The sequence below is a fragment of the Colias croceus genome, chromosome 19, assembly GCF_905220415.1.
Source record: "Colias croceus chromosome 19, ilColCroc2.1".
Classification (NCBI taxonomy): domain Eukaryota; kingdom Metazoa; phylum Arthropoda; class Insecta; order Lepidoptera; family Pieridae; genus Colias; species Colias croceus.
Window position 1 is genome coordinate 3,851,551 of NC_059555.1, and position 23,832 is coordinate 3,875,382.

The 23,832-nt window shown below is 32.4% G+C and overlaps 3 protein-coding genes across 3 annotated transcripts in view; 1 reads left to right on the forward strand and 2 right to left on the reverse strand.

The window, feature by feature from the left end:
* LOC123700111 (flotillin-2) overlaps positions 1 to 23,832 on the forward strand; it is a 214,564-nt gene that overhangs the window by 158,506 nt on the left and 32,226 nt on the right. The window contains exons 2-3 of the mRNA XM_045647238.1: positions 18,228 to 18,319; positions 18,707 to 18,908. Of these exons, the coding sequence (XP_045503194.1) occupies positions 18,228 to 18,319; positions 18,707 to 18,908 (294 nt within the window). The remainder of the gene's footprint in view (positions 1 to 18,227; positions 18,320 to 18,706; positions 18,909 to 23,832) is intronic.
* LOC123700110 (glucose dehydrogenase [FAD, quinone]-like) lies at positions 2,696 to 5,285 on the reverse strand. Its single transcript, XM_045647237.1, has 3 exons — positions 5,015 to 5,285; positions 4,714 to 4,844; positions 2,696 to 4,544 (listed from the first exon to the last, which is right to left on the reverse strand). The coding sequence occupies exons 1-3, from the start codon at positions 5,172 to 5,174 to the stop codon at positions 3,027 to 3,029; spliced, it is 1,809 nt and encodes a 602-aa protein (XP_045503193.1). The 5' UTR covers positions 5,175 to 5,285; the 3' UTR covers positions 2,696 to 3,026.
* Positions 9,694 to 16,922, reverse strand: LOC123700106 (glucose dehydrogenase [FAD, quinone]). The gene is made up of 5 exons (XM_045647231.1): positions 16,751 to 16,922; positions 13,223 to 13,296; positions 12,547 to 12,691; positions 11,903 to 12,073; positions 9,694 to 11,314 (listed from the first exon to the last, which is right to left on the reverse strand). The coding sequence occupies exons 2-5, from the start codon at positions 13,289 to 13,291 to the stop codon at positions 9,804 to 9,806; spliced, it is 1,896 nt and encodes a 631-aa protein (XP_045503187.1). The 5' UTR covers positions 13,292 to 13,296; positions 16,751 to 16,922; the 3' UTR covers positions 9,694 to 9,803.

Sequence of the window (23,832 nt, forward strand, 5' to 3'; positions counted from 1 at the left end):
GATAGTCGTAAAATTAAATTAAATCTCAAGTTTCATCAGAAATTAATCTACAGTTAATTGCTGTGACTCAAAACGTTCATCTATACATATAATAAAATCGTAGGAAAGTCAAAACTGTACATTGAATATTTTTTTAAAAGAATACCTGGGCCGTGATCTATAATCGATATAGAAGCCAAAAACATAGTTTTTAGAATTTTTGTCTGTTTGTCTGTTTGTCTGTTTGTCTGTTTGTCTGTTTGTCTGTATGTTTGTCCGAGCTAATCTCGAAAAGTACTGCATAGATTGACTTCAAATTTTGCATGAATATTACTAACAGGTCGGGTGAGGCTATAGGCTACATATTATCAAGCTATCACCTACGGGGGAGGAGCTGTGAACCTTTATTTTTCTTACGTATTCCGTGTATTACGACAGCGTACAATCTAAAGACTCATATTTAAATGTTGGTTTCGAGTAAGCCATGCTATTATCTAGCTTTACAAAATAAAAACTATGTCATTAACGTAATTTGGGCAGAGAAACAGTTTAATGAATTTAGTAGTATAAAAGACAAATTAGAAACAGCGCCATCTATTAAATGTTATAAAAATCAAATCAATTTACACGTTAACTATTGGAAATTAATAATCAAATGACGCATATATAAATGTTGTTTGACAATATCTAGATTGACACTATAAAAATTATGCCATTTGAGTAACTTGGGAAGAGAAACATAGCTTAAAGAATGTAAGTTGTATAATGTTAATTTTGTAACAGCGCCATCTATGAGATTTCGTAAAAATCAAATCAATTTACATGTTAACACTACTGAACACAATGTTAAAAATTAATAATTTAAATATAATTATGTTATTTATTTATTTAACTCTTTAACCCCTAACTTCCGTTCCCTATAAGATATATTTCGTGTAAATAATAAACTACATTTTTTTTAAAGTGAGGGTACTTATATGTTTATTATTTTAAGTAAAAATAGACACCATTATCTACAGTTAATCTAATGATTGTGTTCCAAAGAGTATAATAATATATTGTTGTGTTCATTAGTTACAATTTTTAAAATCTTCGTGTTTTATAAATTTACTAGCTTACCGCCCGCGGCTTCGTCCGCTTTGTCTAAAACCTAATAAATTATGTACTAAAACCTTCCTCTTGAATCAGTCTATCTATTAAAAAAAACCGCATCAAAATCTGTTGCGAAGTTTTAAAGATTTAAGCATACAAAGGGACATAGGGACATAGGGACACAGAAAGCGACTTTTTTATACTATGTAGTGATATTTATAAAGCGATTGAATGCCATAAAACCAAAAATATCAAATGCAATCTTCGTGTTTTGTGAATTTTCACCATCATGCGTTCCCACAAAAGGTAAGTTGTTACTTACAGGTATTTATTGAAATGAAATGAAATGAATGATTCTTTTATTATTTTGAGGTGCATTGGGAACAGAAGTTTTTGATAAATTTTTATTTGTAAGTAAGTAGCTTTTTTTATAGATATACAGTTAACTTTTGATTTTTTTATTCAATGCTAATAAAATTATATCGCCTTTGGAAGACGATTTCTGCTGATATTTTTACTACACCACTTGAAAATTGATGATTTGATGATAAAGACAGTAGCAGCGAGGATTAAGTGGAAATTAGTAATCATCCGCTTCGTCAATTTTTGACTGAAGTTAATGTCCAACGTCCAATGGTTCAATCATTGGAAGTATCTCGGGAAATTTTGGAGGATATTTTTCAGGAAGGAGGGGCAGCCAACCACATATCAAACTACTACGTTTTAGTACCGAAAAAAATGTTATTGCCAAATGAAACGTAAATTTTGCACTCACAACTTTACAAGTAATGTTTTTATTTTGACTTTGCGGTTATCTGATTATAATATTTATCGTTATGGCTATCGACGTACCGACCGTACTGGGATCAGAGTAGGTACATGATATACAGTTCATCATCCAGGATTGCTTAGAGCATTTTCACACTGAAAAAGATATTTTCTTTGAATCGTAGTTGCTTCATTTATTTATTTTTAATCATTTTACATAATATGTTTTATATTTTATAAATATATCATTTTCATTATTTAAGTAGATAAAATAAATTATGTAACGGTTTTATAAGAAAACACATTATATTTGTTAGGCGACCGCGACGGTGATTTCTTCCAGGCAAAAGAAATCATCTTCAGGATGGAATCATCCTGGATCATCTTCAGAATCATCTTATGAATCATCTTCAGAATCATCTTCTGAATCATCTTCAGGATGGAATCATCATCATGGATCCAGATGGGGGTCAAGTGACGCGGGCCACGTACCACAAACATGCTTAGTTTGTGGTATCGAGCGCGAAAGATAGTCATCGTGTTTTTAGTAAAGTTACTATGTAAACTAACGTAATTTAATACTTAGGTACATATTCTATAATGGTGTGCTCAAACTGTTAATCTACATTTAATTTAGATTATTATTTGATACTAAGTAATGTAGAATTTAAACCACATTCATGTTTTCTTCAGATTTTAAGATTTTCTTATCAGAGTGTTCAATTTTAATGTAGTTAAATTTTATAAGAGACAATAATTAAGAAAATTTTAAAATAAAGTGTCACGTATTTTTTTTAAACAACGAATGACGAAAAACGACCTAATCGCGGACGAAGTCGCGGGCAACAGCTAGTTCAATAGTAAAAATATATGCTTTGAAAGTGTTACTTAATATCACGTCTCGTAAACGCAAGTCAAGGAATTTCTTCACAGTGTCGTCTAACGAAATTCCACAAGGCCAATGCTGCAAGCATGGAATACATTCTGATATATTCAATCTTGAATATATAAATATAGGCTTACAATATTATTGTTAGAAATAACGTTTTTTAATTGCTCAATAACCGTTTGTAAATTACCGAAAATTCATGTTCACGTATCATACAAATTATTTTTGCGTAGTCGTAAAAACGCAGTTTGCTTTATTTAAATTATCGCTAGTAAGATAAAAGTGAATATTTTCTAAATTATAGCTCGTCTCTATGTGTGTTTTGATTTATAATTAAATCGACACCTTTTTGAGCTACTACCAGAGTGGATGCCATAGTATTTCCTCCCGGTATAGTAGGCATAATGCTTGCATCGATAACTCTGAGGTTTTTCATACCATGCACTAATAGATTTTGGTTAACAACTGTTGTTTTGTTCTGTTTTGGTCCCATTTTAGTGGTTCCAACTGGATGATAAATTGTAGTTGCCATATGTCTTACATAACATTTCCAATAATCTTCACTATCGAATGAATACTTTGCACAATATGGTATTTCTACATGCATAATTTCTAATCCAAAAGCCTTGAATGATTCAGTTTTCTCCAGTTTGTGTACAAACTCAATAGCCTTTAAAAAAGAAAACATATCGTCTGCATGATCGAGATAATTGGTATCAATTAAAGGCACTCTAGGTAGTGTTTTAGATAACAAAATTCGACCTCTAGACTTCGGATGTAATAATGTAGGATAAATACCGATTAGATCGTGCTCAGCGTTCAATGCCTCGATCGCTTCAATGATTTCTCTTTTATAACTGATGCCTTCTAAATAGGGTTTTAATGTAAATACATCTTTTTTGGTAAAATATGTATGATGAAACTGAATATCGGGATAATCTGATGCGTTTCTTGTGTCTATGAAACCGGTGAAATCTGTAATGCCAATTTTTGAAAAGGGACCGGTTTTTGTAAGCATGTATTGAATCAATAATGACGTAACCACTTCCATAGGTAATTCAACATTTAAATTTGTTTTTAGAAACAATGGAAGCAGCAAATGATCCTGTAGATTTTCACCGACAGGTAGATCAATGATATTTTGAATGCCCAATGCGTCTAGATGATATTTTGGCCCGATTCCAGACTGCATAAGAATCTGTGGTGACGCAATGGATCCTGCAGCAACAATTATCTCTTTATTAGCCATTATATTCATAACATCTCCATTTTTGTGTTTTATTTCGACACCAATTGCTCGCTGATTCCTCTTGTCTATAATTATTTTGTTGGCCAATGTATTTTTCATAATGTGCAGTTGCTTCTTATCAACTAAAAACACTTTAGCTGTGTTTAAACGTTTACCGTGTCTCGTAACTAATTTTGCTTTTTTAGTACCTATTAAACATTCATCGCCCTCGTAATTATAAGACTTATACCCTAACTCCTTCCACGCGTTATCGAGGACATCGTACCAATGATTTTTATAGCTTTCAGCTTCCACAGAAGATAAATCGAATAAATGCTCTTGTTTCTCGAAATATTTTAACAAGTTCTCATAGCCCCATTCTGGATTTAAGTCTTCCCATTCTTCAAAATCTTTTGGATGGCCTCTAACATAAATCATGGCATTAATGGAGCTAGATCCGCCCATACCGCGACCTTTACTCCAAATACAGCTCTCATTTACGAAGCCTAAGCAACTATTTTTACTGGACAATGTTTTGTAGTACCAATCGATGTCTGAGTTGTGATTTAGAAACAAAAATGCTGGTATCTGTAAATGAAAATTGAGGATTAATGTGATGTCATTTCTCAATAAAAATAACCATAAAATAGACATAATTTCAATAATGTGCTTAGTTATTGTTCAGACTATGCTTATATAATTTAATGGCAGATCATTCTTTAAAATTACAATTTTTGAATAAAAATATTAATTATACCTCACTGTCGATTCCAGGGTCATCCCCTGCTTCTATAAGTAAGACAGAACCAATTTTTGCTTTTGAAAGTTGACTAGCCACTAAAGATCCTGCAGATCCTGCGCCTATTACAATATAATCGTAGGAAGCTTCTGGAAAAAAAAATCTAATTTTAAATTATTCAATTTTGATAAAATATTGTGATAAATATTAAATTCTGGTGTTTGTTGCACGAAGTTGCGCAATTGTTATTATTGCAGTATTTACACATATACAGTTGAAAAACGAAATCTATCATATTATGTAAATATGTTTTTATTACCTGAGTTTTCCAGAATTTTCATAGAATTGTCTGGTGGCCAGCGGTAGTCATTGAAAATCGAGCAATGAGCGGTTATCAGTGTAGTGATGGCATTAAGAAATAAACCACCACTTGTTCCAGCAAATGCTGATGGGCACACTGCTGATATGTTTGCTTGCATTTTAAGCCAATTGTTTTTTTTTTTTTACTTTTTCTTGAATCAAGAAAAAAATGCTCATTAGTTGCCCATACTTCTCAAAGTTCTAAACTATTATATGGTTAAAGGAACCGCTCAGAGCTATAAAATATTATCACTCATGAAACAATATATCACGATCACCTTTAATGCCTCAATACACATGAAACTATATACCTGTTAGGAATCCAATAAAACAATATTTAATATAAATTACTCTATATTTAAATAATTATTTACAAAATGTAAGCATAGAAAAAACAACGACTTATAACCTAAATGTTAAGGCTCTTCGTTAGAGCACAACATTTACTTTTACAAATTTTTACTTTTTTCTATCATAATATGTTTTACATTTCCTACGAGGTTTTGATGGTAAGTTTTTATTTGTATGATGTTTATTTCTTATAAAATTTGGTTTACACGATTGACATTGCTGGTCTTGAAGTAATTCCCAACACGGATAGTCTGGTGGATAAAATAGGTTATAGAACGGCCATGTAAAAGTTTCATAGGTTAAAAGTGGGTAGTATTGATTATATGGTCTATACTGTGTCTGTTGTGGTCTATTGTAAGGAATGTAATAGTAATTTTGAGTATTTAATGAAGCTGGTGATTGCTGATAAGGTGGTGCCGGTTTATGTTTAGGTTTCTTCTTTATTTTTTTACGGGAAGACTCTGTATCACAGTCGTTTCTTGCTTTTGGTGACTGTGGCAATACGTTTGGTTTGGTTTCATTTTGCTTGGACGTTTGATTAACTCGCTTTATGGGATACTGTATAGGCTCATCCATAGATAAGTAAGTAAATAGATTTGCAGTTTCATTAAATACATCTGGAACGCCATTAGCTTTCTGGTTTTTAGTTGTAGATTGGTCATGTGCTGATCTTACGTAATTTTCAGCAGGACAATATAGTTCCTCAATTTTTGTAAACCAGTCCTCTTTTATCATATCAGAAGCTTTCTCGGCAATCATGATTATTGGTGCGTTTGTGTTTCCACTGACAATATTTGGCATTATACTTCCATCCACCACTCTTAGATTCTTGATGCCGTGAACCTGAAATTTTATAAATATAGCTGATCAATATTTATTGCGTATATGTATTATTTTATATGCAGTTTAGCTAAATGCTCATCTGATTATGTGTTCAATGTTTATGGAACAAATTTTTTTCTCATCATAAAGACACTTATCGGAGAGGCACAATTTATAAGAGAAGATTTAATTTTACATTGTATCGAGTAATAAATAGGTATATTTAACCTTTTTACATATTTTTAGGCAACGATTTTTTTTAATATTACAAACTATTTGAAATATTACGTACTTGAATTAGGGTCCCATCGTTTAGATGTAGGTTCTATGAATAATTATTTATAGATTATATATAAGAAAATAATAAAATTACTTACTCGTAGTCTTGCATCTACGACAGCTTGCGGATTGTCCACAGGACCCATAGCGCATGTTCCCACAGGATGGTATATGGTTAAGGAATGATGTCTCGCTTGACACTCCAAATGTTCGTCTGACATTAATTCATGTTCTGCACACCCAGGATTTCGATTAGGATTTGGTCTCGTTTTTAGCTCTTTTAATGCTGGCTGCTGTATTAATTCTTGAACAAAGCGCGCTCCCTCTATCTGAAAACCAATACAATTCAAAATAAAAATTCAAAACAAAATAAAAATTTATAAAAAGAATCATAAAAAATAGACATCAAATCCTTACCAGTCTTGCAACATCTTCAGGTACTGAAAAATAATTAGGATATATACGCGGTGGAGAGTGTGGGTTTGCGTCCTTTAATTTCAAATATCCTCGACTCTTTGGTCTTATTAATAGTGGTACAATAGAAAAGGATGGTTCTAGTAAAATGTCTTCATATAATTCTGCATAAGTTTCGTCAGTAATCCCATTAGCACGTTTTCCAAACAATCCACCGTCCATATTATCTGCAGTAGGCGCTATAAATAATTGAATGTCTGGGTATTCCTCTGCTGGGTCTTGGTATTTAGTATTAATAAATGCCATTGCTTCTGCTTCCATCATACTGTATAGTGGACCTTTTTTATTGTAAACAAAATCTATTAAACTGCCAATAGAAAATATTGTAGCTAGATTGAAACAGTAATCTGTGCCGTTCGTTAATGGATTCTCAAATAAAAATGAATGTCCACCCATTGCTACGTGATCTTGTAAATTTTTTCCAACGCCAGGAAGATGTACTATGGGATAAATGCCTACATCTTTCAATTCTCTACTATCACCAATACCTGACAGCATCAGTAACTGCGGTGATTGAATCGCACCAGCTGACAAAATGACCTCTTTGGATGCTTTTACTATGCGGGTGTGTCCGTGTTTTGTGAATTTGACACCGTAAGCTCTATTATATTCATCAATGAGAATCTTTTCAACTAATGAATGTACACTTACGTGGAGATTTGGCCTTTTTGCTGCTAATCTGAGGTAAGCTTTTGCAGTACTACATCGAAGACCATCACGTACAGTAGCGTGAGATCTAGTAAATCCAGTTTGATATTCACCATTCACATCCACAATATCATAACCAAATTGTTTAGCTGCTTCTAGTATTTTTCCTGTTATTGGTTGTTCGAACCTAAAATATTCTACTGAAAGTGGCCCTCCAACAGCATGATAAGGGCTATTTTGATACTCTGGAATCCTCATGTCTTCGGCTTTTAGGAAATATTGAAGAATTTCATTGTAAGACCATCCTGGATTGCCCATGCTTGCCCAATTATCGTAGTCTCGTTTATTTCCACGAATATATAACATAGCGTTTAAAGCACTGGATCCACCCAAAACTTTTCCCCTCGGCCATTTACATCTATTGTCTATCATGCTTAAGCAGTATTCATTGCTCGGTTCTGTCACGAATTTCCAATCAATAGACGATGTTTGTAGAACTGGGAACATCACTGGCACGTCCGAAAGTACGTTTTCATCTTGTCCGGCTTCTAGTAGTAGAATGTTCCATTCAGGATTTTCCGAAAGGCGATTGGCTAGTACTGAACCAGCAGATCCACCGCCGACGATGATAAAATCATAACAATCATATAATTGTTCTAGAGGTGTGTCACGAACGCGATTTTCAGCATCCTCCATGTCTGGTCTGTAAAGGTGTATGGCCATACGTAAAACTATTAACGAACCGAGTCCAGGTAAAAGGCCAAACATAATCCTTGTACTGGTTATAAGAGGATTTATGGAATTTATTTCATTACTTGCCATGTTATAAACACAAATGAATCACAGTTGAACTCTGACTGATTTGTATTATAAAAATATGTGGATTGAATGATACAGCTGATTAGACAAATTTATTGTTCATTGAGGACATCGTCACTTTGGGTAAATACAGATTAACTTACATGACGTGTAATATACAAATATAAATTGCAAAGAAAAATTATATTTGTATTAAATTTTTATAAATAAGTCCATATTGTTTTGAAATTGAATCAACACAAAATTTAATGTGTTTTTAAGTATGTAACTTTATAAAAATATCTACTACATAATTAATGTGGCTCAATAAATTTGCAATGAATAATAAATTCTTATAATAATAAATTATAACCAATGAAATGAGGTCATTTTAGGAAATAAAAAAAAAATTAAAATGAACTTCATATAAATAACAAAAAAGAAATTATGTTTTCATTATACGTTTTTCATAAAAAATATATCATAAACTAGCGGTCCGCCCCGGCTTCGCCCGTGGTACATGTTAACGTTTTCTAGATATATTTCTATATAAGAACCATCCTCGTACTTCAAGGAATATAATAAAAAAAGAATTATCGAAATAGGTTCAGCCGTTCTCGAGTTATGCGCTTACCAACACATTTTGCGATTCATTTTTATATATAAGACTAGCGGTCCGCCCCGGCTTCGCCCGTGGTACATTTTTACGTTTTCTCTCCATAAGAACCATCCTCGTACTTCAAGAAATGTAATAAAAAAAGAATTAACGAAATCGGTTCAGTTGTTCTCGAGTTATGCGCTTACCAACACATTTTGCGATTCATTTTTATATTATAGATTAATTCATTGTTTTCCTACTCTGTATATTTTCATCGACGAAGGTATTCGGTATCAGCAATCTGTACACTATACCTGTAATGCAGTGTTTATACATTTACTACATTTACTTTTAATTATATGTTATTGCAATATTTGTAAGAATGCATAATGAATAAAGAATTTAAAACACATAAAATGTATGCAACATAACTGACTGATAATATCGGTTCAATTTTGGTGCAGAAATTAAATAATGAGATTATGATCTATATACATATAATAGGAAATAATCATCAATTTTATAGATTGCAAAATGTAATTGCATTGTGGAAAGTACTAATTGCTTTTATGACCTTAGTGTTTATATTACTATATCAGAATGGTAACTATTAAAATTAAAAGACTGGATAATTAAAAATGAATATAAATATTTTTTTTTATTTCATTTATTTTTCTTAATATTAAAATAATAAGTTAGAATAAATTAAATAGTTGAATTATGTACAATTCTAAATTCTAATAATATTTTTCTTATTAATACTGTTTTGTACATTAAATCACAAATAATATCTGGAACGTCTACGCTTCAACCAAAACTCTTTGATCATGTCGCTGCCCTTTTCTCCGATCATAATTATTGGTGCATTAGTATTTCCACTCACTAAATTGGGCATTATACTGCCATCGATTACCCGAAGGTTTTTAACTCCATAAACTTTAAGCTCAGGGTCGACTACCGCTTCTGGATCCCAGAATGGACCCATTTTAGCTGTTCCCACTGGATGGTAGATGGTACATGTGTACTGACGAATCATACATTCCCAGTAGGGGTCAGAATATCTTGGTAGACTTCTACAAGCGGGGAAAAGATGATGATTCAATATTGAACCGTATCTTTGGAAGGCCTTAGTTCTTGATACAGCTACAGCAATTTTCACGCCTTCGACTAAAGTCTTCACGTCCATTTCATCTGTTAAATAGTTTGGATAGATATAAGGATAGTCGTATGGATTAGCACTTCGCAGTTGAATATAACCTTTGCTTCTAGGACGTAATAACATCGGTATTATACTCCAAACGTCCATGTTATTTATAGGTCTGAATACAGCGTCGTAAAACTTTTCAGTTAATCCGTGTACCTTTCGTAATTGCTCTCCTCCGTCAGAATTAGTGGAACCAGATATGAAATGAAATTCTATATCAGGGAAATCGTCTGATGCGTTGACATATTTAGTGTTGACAAATCCTAAACCTTCCACTCCACCCATTATTGTTAAAGGTCCTTCGCCTAATACGGCGTACTGCATGAGAGTGCTCACAGTATGTAATCTGTGTTCAACAATAGACATTGGCTTGTTTATCATGAAAGCCAAACCACCTAAACCGATATGATCTTGAAGGTTCTTTCCCACTTGAAGATTTTGTATTAAAGGTATGCGATGTTTTGCTAATTCTTCAGCTGGACCAATCCCAGACAATTGCAATATTTGAGCAGAGTTGATCGTACCCGCTGACAAAATCACTTCCTTCCTTGCTCGTATACGATAAATCTTTTTATTTCGAATAAACTCTACACCGAAAGCTATTTTTGTTCTTGGATCGATTAGGATCTTTGTAACAAAAGAGTGCATAGCAATGTGTAAGTTTGTACGATCTTTAGCCGGTCGTAAAAAGGCTTTGGACGTCGAGCAACGGCTACCACGACGCAGCGTTCCTTGTGCCACCATAAAACCGGTTTGGTTTTCGCCATTTATATCACGATTTAAATATCCCATTTCTAGACCAGCTTCAATAAAACTGGATACTAGAGGAGTGTGATATGGAGATTCAGCTACGGTCATATATCCTCCTGTACTATGATATGGTGTTTGGGCCAGATAAGGATTTTGATTATCCTCTGATTTCTTGAAATAGTAGAGTACGTCTTTGTATCCCCAGCCCTTATTGCCTTGAGCTTCCCAAATATCATAGTCCTTTTTGTTTCCTCGCAAATATAGCATGTAATTCAAAACGGAACTGCCACCGAGAACTTTACCACGCGGCCAATTACATCGACCACCTTCCATAGCTGAAAAATAAGAACATGTTTTTATTTATTTGTCTAGGTAAATCATCCTGCAGTGACGATGAGGATGATTCATTTCAAGTTGAAAGGATTGAACATGACGTATAGTGTATACTCTCTTACGCAATTTTCTAGTAACTCTATTCGTCAAATTTATGTATGTAGGACAAATGTATATAAGCGATCATGATTTATGTAATCAAGCACGCCTGTCAGTGCTGGTGTAATGTTATATAGAATCAACGGATTATCTAATTCAAAGGGTACATACAAAGTATTCGGATAGCATGCTAATTTGTTAGTTTGCATGTTGTTGATTACGTTACAATACGTATTTGTGTACTGTTATATATTTTGTTGTATCAGTTTCTTGGAATGCATACGATATTATTTCTTAACACGATATTTAGATTGAGTGTATTTAACGATTGAGTTTATAATAATACTTTCATGAATATTCAATATTATTTAAATTAAAAAGTAGGTTTATGACCTTGATAAGAATATTCAAACTTTTAAAGACAATAATAGCCTATATTGTTTCCATAACTACTTGACACAAAAAAAATTATGAGACAATTTGTTGTTTACCCAAGCAACTGGTCCCTTGGGGTTCAGTCTTATACTTCCAATCCAGTTTGCTGAGCTGTAGATAGCCAGCTAGTAAGGGAACGTCAGATATCTCGGTTTCATCTCCACCAGCTTCCAGGAGTAGTACATTCCAATGCCCGATTTCTGATAAGCGGCTTGCTACTACTGCACCTGTAATTTTTAAATAAATAATGTTAACAGAAGGTCATTTTTCTGGTTTATTGTATAAATTTTCTGATTTACTGTTCGATTTAGTCAATAAATTTGTCTTAATAGAGAAATTACTGTAATTGTATATCTGTTAAGTTTCTTTCCTGCATAATGTCCAAGTCAAAAAAAGTAGGCGCGCCATTATTATGTAAAGCGAAGTTCATGAAACTTTTATATAACAATCTTTTTACATTTAATATTTAAGTAAAAGGTAATAACGCAACGTAACGTGTAAAGATAAAGGCAATTTTCTCTAAAGCTTATAATCTGGAATGTCCTAAGTAAATTTTCTCGCAAACATTTTTTAGAGTAAAATTTTAGAATATGAAATCTTTACACTTTTCAGAATTAGTTACGAAAGTAGAGTAGGTACAATACCATATAAATTATGTCTTTAAAATAATTATCAAATGAAGTATCAAATACTCACTGACCAGCAGAACCGGCGCCGATTATGATGAAGTCATATTCTGGTAGTATTCGAGCGTCGCCTATATCGGCTGGTCTTCCTTCAGGGTCGGTTTGGTCAAATTGGTAATACGCTATAGCCGCTACCAACATCGGGATGAACCAGGCTACCTGAAATGGGTAGTTTATCAAAGTCATATGTCTTTAAAGCTGATGATCCATTGTGAGAGATATCATATTAGCAAAATGGACATTGAAAATTGCCACTAGTATTTAATTGGTTGTTTTTCCACCTTTTTCTTGCTATATCCCAATTGAATGTGATATGAATTTAATTTTTTTTATAGTCTTTTATAGATATTCCAGTTAAATAATTCGAAAGAAACTTTAACCAATATTAAATGAGTTGTTTTCGAAGTGGTTGGTACACTTTACAAAGAATTATAATATGGTTGTGAATTCGTAACATGTCATTTAAAATAAGGTATTATTTTGAGAATTTCACCTCGCGATCGTGATACGCTTTTTGATTCGTAAATATTACTTTCATTTAATTGTTAGTTATCATTTAATGTATGGGCTATTCACCAATCAGTATAATCACAAATAAGTGTTTTTATTTGAACCAGTTCACGAGATTCGTGCTTTATCCCATATAAACTCTTCATCTGTGAAATATAAAGTATAGATTTGATTAGTTACCTGCGTGCCTGCAGCGGCGATCGCAGTGCCCGATATCACGTCGGCAGCGGCGTTCACTATAGCACTCATGTTTTCTGAAATTATGAAAATTTATAATCAGTTTTCTGGAAATTGATGATCACTTTTCTAGACTCATGCAAGTTTATGATCTGTTTTCTAAAATCATGCAAATTAATAATCAGTTTTCTGGAAACATGCATAGTTATGATCAGTTTTCTGTAAACATGTCAATTTATATAATCAGTTTTCTGTAATCATGCAAATTTATAACCAATTTTCTGAAATCATGCAAATTTATGATCAGACAGTTAAATAATGTTAATGCTTTGTCATTTAGCATGACGGAAATAGTATTGACTGTTTGACAACGGAACTTGGGAGCAAAAACGGCAATTTATTTAACATGTAGATTTATTGGTTTGTTACATTGTAGGATTCTAACGTGAAGCGAATAGTTGGTTATGTGATATGGCGAAATTGTTTGAACTTATAATTTGCTCAAATAAGTTGTTATCTTACGTGAAGTAATGCTGTTGTTTTCCCAAAGGGCTCTCACATAAATGTACAAATGTCAATAGTGTGGAATATGAACTTACGTGAAATATATGTATGACTTTAAAACCTAATTGAATTGTGAAAGTTTAAAATAAACGAGAATTACCAGAATAACTCTATTCATTTGCAAAAAGAAAATTATACATTCATTTTCTTAAGAACATTCTGGAATCATTGTGTTTTTGAATGCGTATTGACTTGTACCGGTATCTTTGTTGAAAAAGGATGTATGAATGTGTGTCACCAAAAGAGGTGACCGTTACAACACAAAGGTACGTGACGAGGCGACGACGTCGCGTCGGCGACTTTACCGTTCACTCACTTGAGTGTAATGCACGATTCAATAGAACTTCTGGAAGGTTCTGGAGTTTTGAAGTGTTTGAGTAACTATGTGGAGTATAGAATGTTTTGAATTTGTTAATCATTCGTTTTGTTTTTGTCTCATCTTAATTGCTTTATGTAGTTCTATTTACTTAATCACCAAAAGACAAACTGTAGCTTGTTGTTTGATTAAAAAAATTTTAAAAGTAGTAGTATTTTCGTCTGAACCATTTTTGTTTGTTTTGATACAGTTGCGCGAATACTTTAAATTTATATGAACTTTCTTATAATTATATAGATCAGTATTAAACTAATCAACGGAATAACAATAATATAACGATCATTCAACTATCAAAAGCGTTCATAAAGAAAACAGAGCCAATTAAATAAGTTCTTGCACAGAAAACCGACACTTCAATAAAGGTTTCAAAGGTTGTCTGACCCTATCTGTAATCAAATGTAATTAAAGTACATTGCATAACGCTAATTTCACCGGAAGCTCTTAGTATTCTGTAGGTAGTGTATATGTGAGACGCGGCCAGGTTGCGCCCGCACCGGTCCAATGGTCGCGATTCACTTTCTATATCTGGTGCGATTTACTCGTTAGGGTCTATTGGTACTATGTATAGACTTGGTGTTTGTTTATTTAGTTCTGTTAGTCGTAATAATTTAGTAAGATGTAAGGGCGCTAGCAGATGATGAGGACTGTACGTCATGATCTAAATATCTTTAGGAAATATATTTTTTTTTGTAGAGTATTTAAATGTGTTGTAATGTTTTGTTTGCAGTCAGGTTTATTGGCTGTGAAGATAATAACAGTCCTATTAAAAATTCTAATATGCAAAAGTCATAATATAAATATATATCAATATTTTTAATTAATTTACTTAGTGGATACAAAAACGAATTACAATAAAATATAGTTAATTATGACTGAATTTGTCGTAGGAGGTTGTGTCAATCGATAACCATAAAGCATGAGTAAAATTATTCTTAACAATATTTACCAGGACATAATATTATCATTATAGTATATTTTATTGATTTAACGTCCGTGTCTATTGTCACGTCGTTATTTATTAAAGTTATAGACGCTTTCACCAGCCGGGGTGTTCCTAAACGCTGACTCATGGAGAGGCTACTGTATTATCGTGTCTGAGTGAGTGATAATAAGCAATCATTTGCCTATAATTCTATTGTATAATGCCTTTTGTATCTATGATATTAATCGAATGTAAGAAGGGAAGTGTTATGTAAAGATGCTCTTTCTCTGGGGTTGGAGTTCATTCATTGTTTTTGTTTTTGAATTGTTATTAATAGAGAATTGGCTTAGCTCTACATTGCTTTCTGTAGAGATTTGCCCATTATTGTATTAGGTATTAGCTTTCCTCCCGCGGCTTCGCCCACGTTTTCAAAGAAAAAACCGTTCCCGTAGGATTTCCGGGATAAAACTTATCCTATGTCCTTTCTCGGCTATCAAAATATCGCTATTCCAAATTTCATGCAAATTGGTTCAGTAGTTAAGGCGTGATTGAGTAACAGACAGACAGACAGAGTTACTTTCGCATTTATAATATTAGTATGGATTAATCCCGCTCATAAAGTGATGCATAATGAATATTTTCGTATATAAAATTTTATAATACGTCGTAAGGTTTTTGGAGTTTCTATTTAATATTTATTTAATGGTATAATTTTCTATACACAAAACTCGTGTTATTTCTAGCTTAATACCAAAGCAGCTGTGTGTTATAAATAGCAGTTCTTAGTTAAAAAATACTATGTGATAATTATTATTACGAGTACATATGTATTAGTTCTTTAAGATACTTTTTATCACATTTGCAGCGACTAATCAACTGTTAATTCTTTCAGTTAAATGCATTCTTCGCAATGGCTCATTGATAATCATTTACATTGTAATCGTATCAGGAAACTACCGGTGGATGGTCACGTGTACATGGATGTATTGATATTCATAAATAGGAAACACTAGCTTTTTTCCCGTGGCTTTGTACGCGTAGATTCCAATGGGAAGGATATGTTTAACCGAGCTAAAAAGAAGCTTATATGGATAGACTTCTATGTTTTTCCAGACACAAAAACTATCTCATAAAATCCAACAAACAATTTTCGCGTATAATATTTGTGAGGGTTATTTTGTTATATGCCAATCAATATTCTATTGCTCTGCTGTTTAGTTTCATTTTGCAAACAATTTATCAAAGTCAATATTATCTCTATTCAAACCGTTCAACCGTTTATTGAGAGCTTGGACAAGCTTCTTGGCTTGGACGAGCAAACACAAAACACTTTCGGTTTTTCTAATAAGAAATAAGCTGTTCAGATATCTATAAATGGTTAGCAAGATTTTTATAAATAGATGTGTATTATAAGGGTATGGATACATAGATGATTAACTAAGGCATTATTAAATTTTATTTTATTTCTTTTTTTTTCAAATGGACTTTTACTAATTTATATATTTCTCATTTATCCATGTATGAACGTTTCTTACTATTTTATGTTAATTAAAGAAATAATGTTACCACTGAAAATTTAGATTCTAATAAAACTTTTCCTCAACTTACGGAAAAATACCAAACTTCTACCACTGATAGCAGTTACCATAGGGTAATAAACAAAACTCACCTTCAGATAACTACACTTTCACAAAACAGTATCACATATAACATAACACCAATACTCTGTATATTCATTGATAACAGGATAATTCGATTTAGATAGATGATAATATAATGGACACGTTAAAAAAGTCGATTTCTTCGAATTGCGTGAGCGCAAGTTGTTTGTGCGAACGTTGGAACACCTTTGCGTGTTATGTACCGTTGGTGAAAGGGGGGAGAGTTTTGGATGATAATAGAGATGCCAGTTATTTTAAGGTTAAGGCTGGGAATATAGTACGGGCAAGTTTAAGTATTTAAAGGATCTTTTATAGGTACTTTACTTTTGTTACCATTATTTTGGTGCACAATAAAGTATTTTTGTTTGTTTGTGTTTGCTAGGAATTTTGTAGGGGCGAGTTTAAGGATTTGGAATTACTTAATGAGCCTTAGAGCTTAGTCTTAACTTTTTGATAATATGCGGAAAATTTAGCTAGAATCCTTTAGGCTTTAAAAGAAATACGTACAAGATTTACCATGTAAGAAATCTTGTACCATGTAAGAGTTAAGTAATAATATTTGAAATCAAATCAAAAGTATCTTGTACATCGTGGCTGTGTGTTGATTGTATGAGATATTTTCCTTACAAATAAAAGTATTTGTTAAAGTTTAAACTACATATAGCGCATTCAGTGAAGAGGTTGTTTATATCAATATAATATTTATTTCATTTAAAAAACGCGTAAGTAACCTCCTAAATGCTCATGAGTGAATGAATATGCATTCATTCATGAGTCAGGCTAACACGTCAGTTGGAGTTGGGTATATAAAATCTTAGTAATCGTACATTTTTGTATAGATGTGTCATAGTTGAAAAGTTTACGGGTTAAACCGTTCTACCGGTGAAAGTTACCAAATAGGGTAAATAGATGCTAAGAAAGTGAAAAGTCAATTATATTATTATTTCTATATTATCAGTTCGATAATAGTTGTTTGTGTTTTTCTGTGAAGTCGAGTGGAAAATTGTTTTCGGATGAAATAAAAAATGTACAATACAAATATCAATTTGTTTACAGATTAACTATGTTTAAATAATTAATCAACTTTATTTGTATTTCAGTAGTCTTATGAATTGCCGGTACTGACATAAACATCGAAAATCCATTTTACTCTTTCTATTTTACTATTAGTATAATATTGTTGTTAAATGAAAATACATAGAGCTTTATGTACACAGTACAATCACAGAAGACAGAAAAAAATGCACTGTACCTACAACATGTTTGTAAAAAGTGAAAAATTATAATTCCATATTTACTTATAATTAGAAGAGTTTGTTTGTTTGACAGCGCTAATCTCAGGAACTGCTGGTCCGATTTGAAAAATTTTTTCGGTGTTAGATAGCCAATTTATCGAGGAAGGCTATAAGCTATATATCATCACGCTAAGACGAACAGGAGCGGAGCAATGCGGGTGCAAAAAATATACATTCAATTTGCTTACAGGTGGTTGTTTCGGCTCCATGCAGAAGCGCATCGTCGGTGGATGGGCGTGGGCCTGGTGGCTCGTCACGGATGTCCAGCGTATCTCCCTTGAGGTACGGCTTTCGTTTTACTGTATGAGTTGAATTGTTAATGATATTGATATATTATTATGATATAATATAATGAGGGTGTTTTAAAGTGTAAATTGCTCTTACTAATTGAAATAAGTAGTGTAAGTAATGCACATAGAAACAGTAACAATTAAGTTGACTATATTAATTATAATTAAGAACTGAATACATATATTCTTTAATTATTATCAAGCTTATTGTATAAATCTTCTTATTTGTATGTCTTTTATTAATGTAGACGTCAATCTGGATCTTGATAATATGAAATGGCAGTTCTACTTCTGTAGATAAAGTCTTTTTTGTTAAAGGCACAACTTAATTCAACTTATCTATCCAGATTTTTTCTATTTTATATTTCTATTTATCCAGGTTATGACCCTAAACCCCATGTGTGAATACGTGGAAACGGCCCAGGGAGTGCCGCTCACGGTCACCGGAGTGGCCCAATGCAAGATCATGAACGAAGACGAGCTGCTGACAACGGCCTGCGAACAGTTCCTGGGCAAGTCGGTGAAGGAGATCAAGATGACGGTCCTGCAAACGCTGGAAGGCCATTTGAGAGCTATATTGGGTGAGTTTTAAGCTTATTATCTAAATAGCTTTCCGCCTGCGGCTTCGCCCGCGTTTTCAAAGAAAAACCCGCCGTTCCCGTGGGATTTCCGGGATAAAACCTAGCCTATGTTACTCGTGGATAATGTAGCTTTTGAATGGTGAAAGAATTTTTAAAATCGGTCCAGTAGTTTATGAGCCTATTCATTACAATCAAACAAACAAACAAAGTTTTCCTCTTTATAATATTAATGTAGATATAGTAGGAACTGGAAATAGTCCAGAGGCTAACAACACGCTTACTGGAGTGGCACAACGCAAGATCATGAATGTAGATGAGCTGCTGACAACAGCCTGCGAACAATTCCTGGGCAAGTCGGAAGTATTTGGAAACAAGAAATAGTCTAGGGGCAAACCCTACGTCAGCGGAGTGGCGCAGTGCAATATTATGAATGATGTATGATGATTGATGGTGTATAAGAAGGTCTTTTCGTTAAGGATGTCGATGATCTATAAGTATAATATGTAACTTCATGTAAAAATTGATAATAGCCTCATCTCGCGGTATCGGATGAAAGTTTAATAAGCGAAGCATTGGAACAGCAATGAGTTTCTTGATTTATTTATAGATGGCGTTGTAATAAGTAGCAGTGGCAAATTTAAGTTTACCGATTCAAGTAATCCTATTCGCAATATAAATATTTTTATAGAATTTCTTGAGCTTGAACATTGTACGAAAGGATTTCTTTCAGGTTTTAAAAATTTCGTTACCGGTAAATGGGAACTGTAACATCGTAATTAGCATGAAACATATTATTTTCTAATCAACAACGACGTCTCATGTTTTCTCATCACGGTTCTGTTATTACTAACTACTAACCACGTAATAAATATTAAACACCTACTATAACTAATTCTCATAAATAAATTTTTTGAACATTTCTTTAGGTAGTTTATCTCATCAATATTTTAATTTTCTTTGCCATATAAATCTTCTATTGAAGTTAAAGTATATGATTAATGTGTGAACACAGTCCACATGTAGGTATTCAGGTCAGATTCGATCTCAACTTGACTGTGACCCGGAAAGCCGAAATGTTGCTGTACTTGACCGAGATGTCGGTCAATGTTCGGCAATCGGTGGTTTTAGATTATATTGTTAATTGTTATGGTGATATAATTGTATGTTTAATTTCGCGGGAATAATTTGGTGGGACATATATTATGGTTAACACGTTAAAATAACATCGATATATCGGTTATTGGTCGTATTCAATGAAGCTTTTCTATTATGGTATTGGTACTCTAAATTTATTATCATACTTAATTGGGAAATGTTATAATTTATATTTTATTATTTTATATTGTGTTAGGTACATTTGGTCAATAGAGGTCATTATAGTAAAATATAGTGTACTGTTTTTGTATTGATAGTAGGTAATACTTGTTGAAATTATCAATGGCATCTACCAACCGAAAGTTACCAATTTATATTGATCTTAAACGAAATCGGATTTATAATTTAATGCCTAATTTATAATCTATATTGGAAGAATATCCTATATAAAAAGGAAATAAATTTGCATTTAAACAAGTCTAAAACACTTTTGCCTTGATGAAGTCGAAGGGAAGGCTTTACCGTGACTTGAAAGCATTGTCTTCGTTGTAAAGCGAATATAAAGCTTATTACAAGTTCAAATGGTTTAGAATTGATGTAAAGATTGTATTGCACTTTGTCTTTTGAATGCAATGGTAAATAAAGAAGTATTGTTATATTGGCCTTTTACAATCGAAGTTATTATAGAACGTAGAAGGAGGCTAATATTTTAATGAGAAAGAGTAAAAGGTTTTTTTAATAGAAAGACAAAAAAAAATACTTTCGTGTGTGAATTTATGATGAATTAGGTCTAAAGACTTTATTATTCATAAAAAAAATAGATCACTTAGAATGAGTTACATGCTATCTTAAATAAAATTATAATGTCTATTAAATAATTATATCTTAAACATACAATAACAATATTCGACTTTCCGTATATTTTATTTAACGAAATATAATCGTAAATTAAGTATCTGTCAGTGATCTAAATTAAAATCTTGGAGGTTCTCTAAATCAATGTTTAAATTGTTAGCAAACGATTTCTTTAGATTACTACTAAGAATATTATAAAATTAAATGCTTAAACGACAATACGTTTAATAATTCATTTGAACGAAATCCTCCTGAGTAAGGTTTTTGAGTTCCATCAAGTTACGAAGCATTTTTTCAAGTGGTATATTGACACAGGACTTCGGCAGGCAAATATCCTTTTATCTTTGTTGTTTTAGGTCTCTGGCAGACATTTTTTTAAAGAATATCTAATTCCATTTGTGACAATTTTATTTAAACTGTGTGGTGGTCGAAATGATATGATTTAAATTGATATTAAAATGAGATTTATTAACTATTAGAAAATTAGGCTTGTGATTAATTAACTCTTTATAAATGTTGCACATAAATAATAAAATTTACAGAAACGATATGTAACTTAATATAAATGTACAATTATATTATTATTATTTTTATCTATGTATAATGTAATTATAATCTAGATAAATTACTTTTACTTTTAGAACTAGATAGACAGGCAGGCGGCATTGAAAAAGTTGCCTGTGTATTTTAAGTCTGTAAATAAATAACATTTGGGCTATTACTATTATTTAGTATAGAGAAAGAGCGCGAGAATTGTAATTTTGTTTTAAAATGGTGCAATCTAATCTAATATGCTATTTTTTACATACATGTAGATATGTACTTTTAAAATTAAAATGATTTTGGTTATGATTATATGAAGAGTTAACACCACACTTAGAGTTTATAAATTCAATAACAGATGTGGTTTTTAGAAATATTTTGTTACTAGCTATCCGCCCGCGGCTTCGCCCGCGTTTTCAAAGAAAAACCCGCATAGTTCCTGTTCCCGTGGGATTTCCGGGATAAAACCAATTCTATGTGTTAATGCAAGTTACCCTCTATATGTGTGCTAAATTTCATTGTAATCGGTTCAGTTGTATTTCCGTTAAACAGTAACAAACATTTACACACATACACATACAGTATGCACCCATCCTCACAAACTATCGCATTTATAATACTTATTATATTAGTAGGATAGGATTTATTAAACTGATCGATGATAGAGTTAATGAAATTAAAACAATAATTAGTTCCCTGTAAATAAGCAGCTTATTAGAAGCTTTATTAGAATACCACAGAATAAAAGGTGAAAGGCACTTTTTTGTCTGTCTGTACATGGAATGCGTGACCATTTGCACGTAGGCCACCACGAGTGCCTTTTACCGGGGCAAGAAACTCTATTTCAATTGGTTATGCCTTTCTACTGTTATAAGTTTTCAATTTTACACACGATGACTATGAAAAATTTCGTTTGTGTTGTAATACGTCTTAATAGGTGGTCTTCAGAGCTTTAGAGGATACACCAGGGCCAATCCCTTCCAAAATGATAAAAACCTAAAAAAAAATAGTAGTCGGATGAAACCCATTAGAAAAGGAAGGGAATGTGATAAAAATTAAAAGAAAAATAAATTACAGACAGTCTGAGTTCGGGAAGTGGGAGGGGGGGAGCTTTTAAGGCTAAAAAATGCTTTCTCTCGATTTACGACAAAACTACAAGTCCTATGGAAAAAAGTTCAATGGCAAAGTTGTAGGTAATAAAAAGTTCTAATTTGTCTGTAATTTATTTTTTCCTTTATTTTTTATCACATTCCCCTCCTTTTCTAATGGGTTTCAACTTGGTTTCAACCTACTACTATTTTCTTTTGTTTCAAAAATTGTCGACCCCGGTCTAACATATTGAATAAGTAAAACGAAATGACAGTCTTCTTCGGAATAAGTAGAGCAATATCTGTTACTATTATGAAAGTATTATTCTGAATGTTGTTTCGCATATTTAATACAAATTAAATGCGTCAACAAAGGTAGCAGCTTCTGTAGTTAAGGGACAATGGAGCATAAATTACAGTATGTATTATAGAAGAAATTAATACCACAGACAGCTGAGAGATAATAGATAATAATATTATCGTGTCTGTAACTAGTCTCTTTCGGCGTAGGTACCAGATGTTCGAACTAATTAATTAAAATGAAATGTTCTCTTTTGTAGTTAATAGTTATCATTTTATACTTAGTCTGCATTGTAGTTGCCTTGTGTCTGTAAAAACTTGAGCTATCATAAATAAATAAATATTGTATAGATCTACATGAAAGTGCGATGCATTCTTCATCACAAATGCGGTAAATTACCCGCTGCACTTTTTTATTGTCTCTTTTTATTATCTTCTTTTACTCTTTTTTATTATCTTCTTTTACTCTACATTATTATCTTGTATCGCCATGTTTCTGTTTTGAATTATTAAGCCATAGAATTCAAAGAATTTGTCAAAATACGGTAGTACAGAACATTAACACGATTAAAACAAAGTCTACGTTTTTATAGCAATAATGAAGTAACTCGGCAAGTAAAACCTTTGTAAAGTTGAGGGTATTTATATATTGACGTCAACCCATATTACGTAAAGGTTAAAACTGGACTGTCTAAAAGTATTCCACTAATCGTACTTTAATGGTATTTTATCTAAGCCTTAATCTTGTATGATTGGATTGTTTAATCTAGCGATATTGGTTCTATTTTTTTGATGTTCCTCTATACTTTATATTATAAAGCTGAAGAATTTGTTTGTTTGAACCCCCTTATCTCAGGAACTACCTACTGGTCCGATTTGAGAAATTATTTTGGCATTAGATAGGAGATAGCCCATTTATCGAGGAAGGCTATAGGCTGTGTATCGTCACGCTAAGACTAACAGAAGCTGAGCACTGCGGGTAAAACCGCGGGGCACATCTATAGTTCATAATAAGTAGTTTTAGTTTTTTGTAGAAAAAATGT

Excerpts from the sequence above, each read along its gene's own strand:
- LOC123700106 (XM_045647231.1), bottom strand. The coding sequence starts at position 13,291 with ATGAGTGCTATAGTGAACGCCGCTGCCGACGTGATATCGGGCACTGCG. Across the intron at positions 12,692-13,222 it reads TCGCCGCTGCAGGCACGCAG|GTAGCCTGGTTCATCCCGAT; the intron begins GTAACTAATCAA and ends TACCCATTTCAG. Across the intron at positions 12,074-12,546 it reads AATCGGCGCCGGTTCTGCTG|GTGCAGTAGTAGCAAGCCGC; the intron begins GTCAGTGAGTAT and ends TAAAAATTACAG.
- LOC123700110 (XM_045647237.1), bottom strand. The coding sequence starts at position 5,174 with ATGCAAGCAAACATATCAGCAGTGTGCCCATCAGCATTTGCTGGAACA. Across the intron at positions 4,845-5,014 it reads GAAAATTCTGGAAAACTCAG|AAGCTTCCTACGATTATATT; the intron begins GTAATAAAAACA and ends TTTTTTTTCCAG. Across the intron at positions 4,545-4,713 it reads ACCCTGGAATCGACAGTGAG|ATACCAGCATTTTTGTTTCT; the intron begins GTATAATTAATA and ends TTTCATTTACAG.